Raw genomic sequence first — 12,130 nt, forward strand, 5'->3', positions numbered from 1 at the left:
TGGGGGCGCGGGCGGCGCGGGGAGCCCGCGGGGGAACCGTCCCCGGCAGCCCGGGCTGCGGGCTTCAGCTGCTGTCTCTGGTTCCTTTGCAGACCGGACTGGGCGAGCCGGCCACATGCAACTTCACCGTGACCGAGTCCAGGGTCTCCAGCCGGGCCGCGTCTCTCCGGTGGAGAACTTGGGGGCCGCCCTGTAACTTCAGCCTCATCTACGGCAATGACACATCGGGGTTCACGAGGTGCCACCCCGTGAGGATAGACAACACCACCTACGAATGTAATCCCAGAGATTTGCAAGCGGGAACCACCTACAACTTCACGATTGTGCCTCTGGATGGAGAAGGGAGAACCGTGGTCTTGCAAACAGGTAAAGGGGGTGGCAGGTGCTTGCTGGATGGCCAGGCCACTCCGGGCTGAGCCCTGCCTCATCCAGCTGGTGTTTCCTTTGAGTCCCAGGCATACAAAAAAAATAAATAAAGGTAAAAAAAAAAAATGCCTGCGAAGATACATAGCCTCAGGTCTGGCCAGAAGCAGCTTGGTGGGCTTTCAGAGACTTCCTTGGTGCTGAACACAGCGGACCAGCCGCTTCTAGGGTACAGCCAAGAGACACCGTGGGCTGTGGAGGGAGTTTGTTAAAGTTGATGTGGTTTCAGCTTCCAATCCATTAAGTTGTCAAGCCCTGGAATAATTTTAAGCAAATGTTTTTAGAATAAATAATGGAAGTGCAATGATTAGGGATATGCCTTTCCTCAACTTGGTTTTATTTTTGGAACCAGGATATAAAATCTTCAGGAGTAGAATAGAGCCATTCATAAGAGAATATTAGAAAAGTGCCGTGAAACAAGGGTACGAAAATAATTTTGTATTGCGTAACTAAAGCTGTGTAGTATCAGAGAACGTCCTTTGGTTACTCTGCACCTCGAGTCAGTTACTTTCTTTACACTTTCGGTACATCCTTCCATGCATATATGCGTGCTAACTTTGTCTTTCCTGCCTCAGTTTGCTTATCTGTGTAATGAGTGTGGTAGACTTGGTCATTTAGCCCCAAGTTCTTACCGAGTGCCAGCCACTCAGGTAGGGACTCTCATGCACCTTACCTCATTAATCCCCATGTCACTCCCAGATGTGTTCTAACTTCTCTAACGACTTTGATGTCTTATGACTTTATTCGTCTTCCTTTTAACATTAGCTTTATTTATTGCAATAGGGAAGACTTACTTTTATCTAGAAAGTCAAATTTCACTGAAAAATTCCAGAAGTTAAATTTAGAAATGTGTTGTCCTTACTATTCTTTCACATGCAGCCTGAACAAAGATCACTTCTTCAGCTATAGTTCTTTAAAGAGGTGTGAGAACTTTCCGTTCTCAGGATCAGGAAATGGAACTGGGCTCATGAAATTAGTCAAGCAAATATTAATTCTCTTATTTTTTTCAAAGAAAAGTTAAGAATGCCCAGTTACATCACTTGACTTACTTCAGATGTAACTTTTAGATAATTTCTGAGATCTGCAAGAACTTAAATTGAAAAGAAATACCACTTGTTAAACACTTAGTTGTATTTTTATATAGAAGCAGAAAGACTGGAATCAACCACGTAATTAGAATATTTTATAGAAGTTTAAGCAGCTTGGTTTTTAGTCATAAAGTTGTTTGTTTCTTGGTATGTGAGCATAGTTTTGTGAACACTCAGGTTGCTAATACTGTGAAATTTATGACAGAACTTCCAGATGTATTCATTACATTTGATAAGATGTCTGTGTTGAATGGACCAGATGATTTTTAAAAACAGGTGAGACTTCGGAAGCTTATGGGAGAAAGGATGAAGACATTCATAAGCCAGGATACAGTCATTTGACCCATAGGTTTTATTTTTTGGAAATGAACGGTGATGGAAAAGGACATAGTGTGGGGGTTACTAGTTAGAATGCCCTTTCAACTTAATTATGCATGTAGGTGTTTCAAGTCCAGAAACATTTGTGAAATGTAACAAATATTTGAATTTTGTTAACTATGTTGAGTTTTTAAAAAAGACTTCATCAGCATCCAATGTGTTAGCATTCAGGTTCTCATCATTTTCCCTAAGGAGTTACTTTTACAGTACCACAGGTACACTTCACAGCACACATTTTATGCGCTCCATGATGAATATGAAGAATGAAACTTGCAGCTGATGTTTGTGTAATGATAATTTTTCACACTTATTTGTATGATGGTATAACTCTTCTTAGGATTCTCCACATTTAACAAATAATTGTATTTAAGTAAACTTTTTTTGAAACTTAAGATTTAAAATCAAGTATCAAAGAGGATATTTTTGGTTGGTTGTTTATTTTTTGTTAATAGTGCCATCTATGTTTTAAGGATATATGTGAATTTTTCATTTATTTAAGAGAAAAGACCAATACTCCTCTATATTAATTGCTAAATTACAGAGATGAGATCTACAAATTATACTTTAGTGTAATAAAACAGGACCAACTAGTGGTATATAATATTAACTCTGAGATATAACTTCAAAGAGAAAAGTCATTCAAAGTGTGATGTGCTATCCTTATGCCAGTTTGCCTGTCTTGTTGGTCTGCAATAAAACACAGTGAGAGCAAGGCATGACCTGGCTAGAAATGCAGCAGTTGCTTAGATTATCTCTGATCATTCCAAGTGTGATTTGTCTGATTGTTTTTCCTGATAATTTTCTAAAAGAACTAGTTATTTTGGTGTCATGTAGACATGACCTTAAAGATCAAATTTTTAACTAAATGAGAACTATTTCAGCAACAATCAATTTTCACTACAGCTTTTAAATTGGAACAGCAAAATTTGTGTACTCATATTCAGTCCAGCAAACATTTATTGAGCATGGATACTGCAGTGACTAACACCAGGTAGTGATTGGTGAGCTTATAAGGACGACGAACAATACATGGTGCCCTTGCAGGGCTGTGCGGAGGTGAGAGAAGGTCATGATGAAGGTGGTGTCAGGCCTTTGCCGCATCGTTCCTGGGTGAAGACCTTGCCCTGCCTCCTGAATGTATGTCATGCTTTCATAACCACGGAGAAGACATTGGGAAGGTCTCAGGTTTCTTCAGCCACTAAATCATCTATGCAACAACCATAAGAAGTTGAAAGCCAGATTACTTAGTTGTGATTTCATCAGAAATCAGATATGAAGAGAGCTGATATTGGAGAACCCAGCACTTTTGCAACACTGTGTCCTCAGTTTAGAGCAGAAGCTGAGAACTGGTAGCCCCGAGGGATGTGTAGGTGTCTGATAATAGCTGTTTTATTTGGCTCACGTAGTGTTTGTGAAGAGTTCAGTTTGTTTCACCGGCATTAAAAAATGGAAAATTTACATAAAAAACAGATGTATGGATTCTCTTAAAATATTGGAAAATTTGGCAAAACTGGGCCATCAATATGCCTAGAACTCTCCAGAGCTGAGCTGTGGCTTCTCTCTTTTTAGATACCAATTCATTTGACCACTTCATATTTCCTTACCTGAATGCATCCTAAGGACATTTGAGTTTGTTTAAATAAAATTTTCTGGTTTTCGCTTAGAACTTTTGGGGGCTTTTATCCTCCCATCAATAAGAAGTAGTTTTTTAGCAACTAAAATGGCATCTAGTACATGGCACATGTTCAATAAGTATTGATTAAATGGATGGATAGATGAATGAATGAGTTAATGAATAGATTAAGAGTTGGATCTACTCGTGAATAGATAGATAGATTGATAGATAGATGATAAACAAGTAAATATGAATGAAAGAAATGAATATTTTAGTGGGAAAATACACACATACTAAAAATACGGCCTATTCTCCTTGGGTTATGGGTAAGTTATGGAGCCCAGGGAAGTAGACTAGTGGTAGGGAACTTCACCTATAGGAAGAATATCTTAGTGGTATATGCCCTCTTGTTAGTTAGTTTCACCTACTTATTCATGAGAGGGAAAAATCAGCACTTTTAATATGGTTAACTACTTTGGCTTTAATAAAGAGCATTTTAGAAGCTGTAATTACCAAATCATCATATCAGCTATTATTTCCATTTCAAAATGTTGTTTATTGCACTGACTTACTAGGGCTTCCACAGCAAAATACTACAGACTAAATGGTCTAAACGACAGAAATTTATTTTCTTACAATGCTGGAGTCTAAACGTCCCAGATCAAGGTGTCAGCAAGTTTCTTCTGAGGCTTCTCTGATGCCCTTACAGGTGGCCACTTTCTCACTACGTCCACACGTGGGGTCCCTCTGTCTGTGCTGTCTGTGTCCTAATCTCCTCTTCCTATGAGGACCCCAGTCAGATTGGAATGGGGTTCCCCTAACAATCTCATTTTACCTTATTACCTCTTTAGAGGCTTTATCTCCAAATACAGTCACATTCTGAAGTGTTGGGGGTTACAGCTTCAACATATGAATTTTAGAGGTACACAATTCAGCCCATAACACTTACATAGCTTTAAACATAGGCCATGATTTCTGTAAGCTATTTGCATCAAAATCTCTTGCAGAGCTTGTTATAAAGGCATATTTTTGGCTTCTACCCAACCTGTGATGAATTTAAAGAGAGTGGAGTCTAGGGTATTTGATTTTAAACAAATATCAAGGTGGATCAGTGCACACTGGAGTTCAAGAGCTATTGGCATCGTTTTTCTGTTTTTTTCATTGGCATCAAAATGTTGGTACCATTCCTCTTTATGCATGGTCAAATCTGTATAGATAAACTAAATATTACACTGACCACATATTGTTTAATTTTATCCTCAGGACAGTCCTGTGGAGGGAGTATTATGAAGGCACAGGTTGCAGAGTGGTTAAGAGTTGAGTTCTGAAAGCTGCAGCCTCCATCACTTACTTCTTAGACAAGTTGCCTTGGGCAAGTTATTAACCTCCCCAAGCCTAATCTATAAAGTGGGGAGGATAATAAAAATATTGCCTACTTCATAGGGTCTTTTGAGGTTTTAAGTGGTTTATATGTAAATTCTAGAATGGTTTTTGTTACATACTAAATGTCTAGAAAGTTTACTATTATTACTTTCAGGTTGGAGATAAGAATGATATTCCTAAGAATTAACAGATCACGAATCCACACAGCTAATAGAGGATAGGCATAGAACTTGAACCCCAATTCACTGCATCCAACTCCAATTCTTTCCACTATTCTGCAAAATGGACATAATTCTTAAGCTGGTATTAGTTCTTTCAAATTACTACATGACACTTTGTTATTACTTTCCAAGTTGACTTTTTAAGGAAAAAAATATACTACAAAATAAGTGTGTGTGTGTATGTGTGTGTGTGTGTGTGTGTGTGTGTGTGTGTGTGTGTAGCCTACACAAGGGTGAAATAATGATTAAATGTGTTAGAGTGTGAAGAAATTATAAATTATTAGCAGCGAATGATTTGCAGTTGCGTTGAATTCTTGATGATGGACGCCAGTATTTAGCAATCAGCTCCTTGCGGTCTATTTCAGGAGTTCTAAAGTCAAGCTGAGCTACATGTAGGGAATGAACCAACTGAGTGCTCTGAGCTTGATCTTCTTTTGTGTGCTTAGGAAGCTTCCTCCATTAGTCTGACTTCTGTTGGTGGGCATGGCATTCTACAGGTTAGCAAGAAATATATAAAATCCAATTTGTCCAGACAGAATGAGAGGAGAACACAGAAAAATTGCTTCACTTTCCATTCCCAGACACCAATTCTCTGGAATGCCCCAGGGTGATAAAGAATAATTCTGACATCTTTCTGACCTTGTCAGAGAAGTCTACTGCTATTTACTGAGAGCCCAACATGTGTGAGGGCTGCACTTACCTCTTTACCTCCATTACCTCTTAGCACGTAAACTCTGCAACGGATTGTGGGTCCCATTTTATAGATAGGAAACAGCATCAGCAAAGGTAAGCAGCTTGCCTAAAGTCACCTTCGTAACAGACAGCGTTGGAATTTGAACCCAGGTTGTGTTTAATATCAAAGGTAGTTTCAATTGCCTGAGTAGATTGTAAACTCTCAGATAGCAGACCGTCTAACAATTACATATGTAGAGCCAAATGTGATGACCTGGAAAATAAGGGGGCACCCTGCACTTAATGATGATACAAACAATTGTCAAAACAGCTTTAATTTCCCTTTCAAGGTTGTTAAAACTTTGAGAGCTCCTTCTTGCCTGAACTTCATTTCTAGAGTATTAAGGTGATAAATCAAATGCATGTTAACCTGATGTGTTGGCATAATATAGGCTATCATCTTAAAAGACGTCAGAAAGCTGACTAGTATAGTCAAACAGCAACAATCACAAAGTAAAAGAGATATATTTAATTAACTGGAGACTGTGAGCAATCGCTTTTTCACTTTGTTCTTCTGTCAGGCAAAAGCCACAAACCATCCGTTGGTGCAGGTTTCCAAAACTGAGAAAATCTATTGTAAACTCTCAGATCTTACAGATAGGCTGTGGTGCTATTATGACTTCAAGAAGAGCGTTTGGTATTAACCCATGGGTTGCCTGCACTCTTGTGATAAGGTTGATTTTATTTCCAAAATGAATACTATCATTTTGAACTCTAAACACTCTGGAAATTCCTATATCAAAAGATATTTTAATAGCCATGCAAGAGAATTTTTTAAAGAAAATACTGCTTTCATTATATGTATATATGAGTTTCTCCCTCTTCCTGTAACATTAAAAAAAATGAAAGAAAAGGAAGAATTAATTTTGGTTCAGGAATGTAGCTACACCTAATCTTTTCCTCTGAGAACAGAAAAGTTGGATTGACATCAAGCCAGTTTACGGAATTCTAGGACTTCCAAATACTGGTAGATTCACTGAAATCTGACAGATGAATATGGCAGCACTTTGCATTTGGGCATTCCAGGTCTATCTGAAACTCAGAAGCACAAAGATATCTTAAATTTATGGCTAATGATAAATCTTGATATATTGTTTGAGATTAAATTATTGATTTATGGTTTTCAACAGTTTTTATAGTTTATTAGAGGCCTGGTGCAGGAAATTTGTGCAGGGGGGGAGGGAAGGAGTGGGGTTCCTCAGCCTGGCCTGCGCCCTCTCGCAATCCGGGACCCCTTGCTTCTTACTGCCTGCCTGCTCGCTGCGGAGGCGGGAGAGGCTCCCGCCACTGCCGCTGTGCTCACCAGCTGTGAGCCTGGCTTCTGGCTAAGTGGCACTCCCTCTGTGGGAGCGCACTGACCACCAGGGGGCAGCTCCTGCATTGAGCATCTGCCCCCTGGTGGTCAGTGTGCATCATAGCGACTGGTCGTTCTGGTCGTTCGCCATAACGGTCCCTTAGGCTTTTATTATTTATATAGATAATACTTCACTGGTTACCATGTATGAGAGTGTTGAGTGGAAAAACCAGAAAGGCTATACTGCACACCTATGTTACCTCTAGCCATCGGCATAAATTACATAAGTTAAGTAGGGTTTTCTAATTACATACAACTTATAAGTCCAGAAGATTACAGACATATAACTAGATTTCCAAATAGCATTTTAAAAATCTCCCTATTTATATATATTTATATATGAAATTAGCATCCTGGATGGAGGTATCTAATTTGTTTCTAATAAAATATTGAAAACTTTTTTTTTAATACAGCAGAGTTTTCATTGGGCTTAGCTTGAGATGTCTGAAAACTAACTTTGCTGCATGCATAGCAATGGTGGACAGCTGCCAGCAAAGGGCTTTATCACAGCATAAATGGGGTTTTAAGTGTTTGTTTCCAGTGCAGGTTCTCGCAGCCCAGGCACTTCCCAGGCTCATTGTTCCTTTGTTCTAGCGGATGTACAAAGGATTGACTGTTTTGTTTTCTGGCTCAGAGAGATTAGATAAAGTCTGCATTTTTGAACTTCACCCTCTAGGCACGGAACCTTAAAATTCATTTTCTGGAGCTCCTATTTTGCAGATCATGTATGTTTAGATTATACTGAACATAACATCATTTTCTTTGGCCTTTATTTGACTCAGTTGTAGACGTCGATGACGGTACAGTATTGATCTCTTTAGAACTATCCCTGGAAAGCCGCTGTCCCTCTCATCCTCGTCCTTAAAATGCCTCTTCAGCAAAAATGGGTCATGTTGGTTGGCTAGGTCAAGGCTGTTCTTGAGTTTCGTTGGCTGTTAGAATCTTATGATAGTGAAATACCATCCTTGCCAGACAACACGAAAACTTTCTGTGAGGGGTAATTATGTTCTTTGCTTTTATTATGACGTCCTTAATTATAGACTATTATCTAAGATAGAAATAATATTGCCAGGAATAAAAAAAAAAACATTTAAAAAAAAACCTGTTTTCCTCCAGAGCTTTTAAATGTGAACCACCTTGGGAACTTTTTTTTTTATCTTAAGGGTTAGAAAGTTAGTTCATGGGAATAAATTGGTAAGATTTTTCTCAAGGTTAGTTTTTATGAAGACAGCAATTAAGGCTTTTATCACTTTGGTTTAAAAAATTGTATTCCACTTTTGCCTTCATTTTATCAGTTTTTTAGAAGAATTTTTTTTTTTTTTAAGAAGAGCTCACATTCGTTCTTATTTATTTACTAGGGGCCCAGTGCACAAATTCGTGCACCTTGAAGGGAACTGTGGGCTGCGAGGCTGCAGTGGGCACAGGGGTTGGTCTCGGCCCATCCTCTGTGCCCCTGCCCAGCCCCTCCCACCAAGGCCACTGGCTCCCTGTCTTCCAGCAGCCCTGCTCCCACGTTATAATGACTGGTTGTTTGGTTGTTTGGTTGTTCTGCTGTTCAGTCTGTTTGCATATTAGGGTTTTATATATAGAGATTTTTTTATTAATCCTCACCTGAGGATAGTTTTCCATTGGTTTTTAGAGAGAGTTGGAGGGAGAGAGAGACACAGAAACATCGATGTGAGAGAAACGCATCGATTGGTTGCCTTTGCACATGCTCCAACCAGGGCCATAGCCTGTAACCGAGGTACATGCCCTTGACTGGAATTGAACCTGGGACCCTTCAGCCTGCAGGCTGACACTCTTTCTTCTGAGCCAACCCTGCTAGGGCCAGAGGAATTTTATTTATGACCAAGTAGACAGAGTAAATTTATATCACTGAGTGCCCATTGTATGTCAGGTAAAATCTTCTCTGTATTTTGTTACTCCTGAAAGTCCCAAGAATGTAGGTACTATAATTATATTCCCCAGACAGATGGGAGAAGGGAGGCTTAGACAGACGAAGTAACTTGCCCAAAGTCTTATGACGGATACATAATGAAACTGAGATTTGAACTGAGTTCCTTCTGACTCCAAAGCCCACGCTCTCTGCTACTATAGCCTCCTGCTTCTATGACAAGATCTTCTCCTGATTATAGGAGTAATAACAGTACTAACTAACACTGAACACTTACTATGTACAGATACTGTTTTTAGTGCTCCAGATAAAATACTCAACCTTCATAGCAATTCTACTATAACGATAGTGTTATCATCAGCATTGCCTAGATGAGACAGCTGAGGCACAGAGAGGCTCAGGAATTGCCCGGAGCACACAGCTACAGAGCAGGGGAGCCGGGTGCAAGCCCAGGTCATCGAGTTCTAGAGCCTACACTCTCAGGTGAACCTGTGCTGGCCTGGGGTGTAAACTACACAACCTTGTCCTCCAAGCTCACCCGTGCTTTTTTGGCTCTTAAAGTTACTGCTGCCTCAGCTTACTTGTCAGCTTACATGTATATTATTGTTAATTGATGATGTTATAAAATGTTGTGTGGCTTATTTAATTTCTACAGTATGATGTGCTCATATAAATCATAGCCAAAAACATAAAGACATTATATAGATCACAGGCTGAATTTAGTCTATGTATGGTGTCTCTAGGTTACCCATAGATAGTCTTATGAACTCTTTGGTCATAAATGCCTTTTGAATACAGAGTAAGGTTAGCTTGTACATGTTTGTATTAATATTAGTGTCACAAACAAGCACCATTTAAAAATCTATACTGTTCTAAGAACATTGTAGAATTCCTGCAGTCATTTTGTGAGAAAACTATAATTTGCCAAGAGGTAGACAAGAACTGAGATCTCTATAGCCATGCCACTAAAATATCTGACCTGACTATTGAAATTTAGTTTTCCCTATCTTAATCCCACTTCCTAGACTAAGAAGCATGTGGAATTTCTGAAAATTACTCATATGTGAATGTCTCTCAATGTTTCTACTCCCAGCATTCAGAGTAGGGAGAGTCTCATTTCTCAAATGGTCTCTCTGCACACTAAACACTGTTGACTTAGTTGCTAGCCTGGAGACATGCTGTTCATCCTATTTCGAGTTCCATAGCAAAGATTCGATTCATGGGAAATGGGACTTCGCAAACTGACCCAGGCTTTGAGAGTTGAAGCTAAGTGAACAGCTGGGTGCAGGATAACCCATTTCCACCTGCTCTGGGGGCCTCAGTAGCTCCAAAATGTCCCAGAATTCAAGTTTTGAAAATTTAGTGACATAGGAAATCCCAGCTGTTGGGAGAATTCATTTCAGTGAGTAAACTTAGCCTAGGCTCATAACCATGTCTGTATCTTTTGTGGGTTTCTGATATCTGAAAACAACCAGAAGTTATCTATACTTAGTCATGAAAACCCACAACCTTAAAAAAAATTTCAGTATAGATTTCACAATTATTTCTTAATGTCTGTATTTTCTGTTGATTTTCATAATTTATCCAGGCATAGCCTGGATGTTTGTCAATGTTTGAAAAGTGCTGAACTTGCAAACCAAAGACAATATCACCTTACTTGGAATTCCAAACTCACAGTTGTCTCAACCAAATAGTTTTATTAGAAAAAGGAGTTTATATGACTAGTATAAATTAGTGGGTTTCTTTTTTGAATTAAATGGTAAGTTCGGAAGTGGAGTAAAATGCTGATTTGTTCATGGGCAGCAGATGCTTCAACTTTTTAAGAACAATGAGTCTGGATTATAGCAAAGTAAGCACGTTTTGCAGGAGTCTTCAAGCCACCTTCTCTTTCTTGGTTTTTGCCTTGCAGACCCTTTGCCTCCTGCTAGGTTTGAGATCAGTAAAGAGAAGACTACTTCAACCACCCTGCACGTTGGGTGGACTCCTTCTTCCGGAAGAGTCACCTGGTATGAGGTGCAGTTATTTGATGGTCACCAAAAGGTGCAGGAGGCCCAAATTCAGGGAAGTACTTCATGGAATGAATATGCATTTTCTAACCTTACTGCTGGTAGTAAATACAATATTGCCATCACAGCTGTTTCTGGAACGAAACGGTCCTCTACAATTCATATCAATGGATCAACAGGTAAGATTACAGGTAGTTGGGTATTTAATAGTCTGTGCTCCTTTGACATTATATTAAGTTCAAGAAATGGAAGTAAGAATGCTCCCACATCAAAGATATGTACACGATACATACATACGGACAAGATACATCGATGGTGTGTGATAGAGTGGAAAGACTAGACTGAAAATAAGGAGGTGTGGCTGTGCTGCCAGCTTGCCGGGTTATTTTGAACACATTATGGCATTTCTCTGGCTCTAGAGTTTTCTCCAAAATAAGTAAATGTTTCCTAATGGCCCTTCTAACTCAAATCTCAGACAGCAACGTTTTCTGAGTTTGTGCCGTAAAAGGAATTTGTTAACTGCTTTCCTCCTTTGTGTATTCTTCTCGTCACATCAAGTCATGTTGTTTTCTAAAGCCCTTCATGCTTGGAACAAGCCTTCGCTTGCACCCAGACACCCTAAGATCAGTGACATCTCACCATCTCCTTCCACAAGGGGCTGTCTTTCTTATCATTCACTCTCCCCTCATTTTCTCTCCTGCTTTATTGCTCTCTTTCCATTTTTCCTCTCCTACCGTTCTTTACTTTTTCTTTTTCCCTTTACTGCGATGCCACATCATACTTCATTGGCAAAAACTACAGAATCTCTATATTAAGTTAGAGAGGCAAACAGGTAAACTATGATGTAGCTTTAGGCTGTGAACTTTGAAAAGAGTTTGAATCTAGGTTCTGGTGAAATTTCAAAAGTGCTGTTTTCATTACTTATCACACAGGTTAGATGTACAGAGAAACATAAATGAATGTGCAATTTTGAGTTAAATGTGTCCATGTCTTCTACAAGGAAGTTATGAATGACACTTTGCAAATGTATTTATCC

The 12,130-nt window shown here is 39.3% G+C and overlaps 1 protein-coding gene across 1 annotated transcript in view; it reads left to right on the forward strand.

Moving 5' to 3' along the window:
- Window positions 1–12,130, forward strand: part of PTPRB (protein tyrosine phosphatase receptor type B) — a 108,634-nt gene that overhangs the window by 23,787 nt on the left and 72,717 nt on the right. The window contains exons 4-5 of the mRNA XM_054718844.1: window positions 93–366; window positions 10,998–11,273. Of these exons, the coding sequence (XP_054574819.1) occupies window positions 93–366; window positions 10,998–11,273 (550 nt within the window). The remainder of the gene's footprint in view (window positions 1–92; window positions 367–10,997; window positions 11,274–12,130) is intronic.

This window comes from Eptesicus fuscus, chromosome 7 (genome assembly GCF_027574615.1).
Source record: "Eptesicus fuscus isolate TK198812 chromosome 7, DD_ASM_mEF_20220401, whole genome shotgun sequence".
In the NCBI taxonomy this organism is placed as follows: domain Eukaryota; kingdom Metazoa; phylum Chordata; class Mammalia; order Chiroptera; family Vespertilionidae; genus Eptesicus; species Eptesicus fuscus.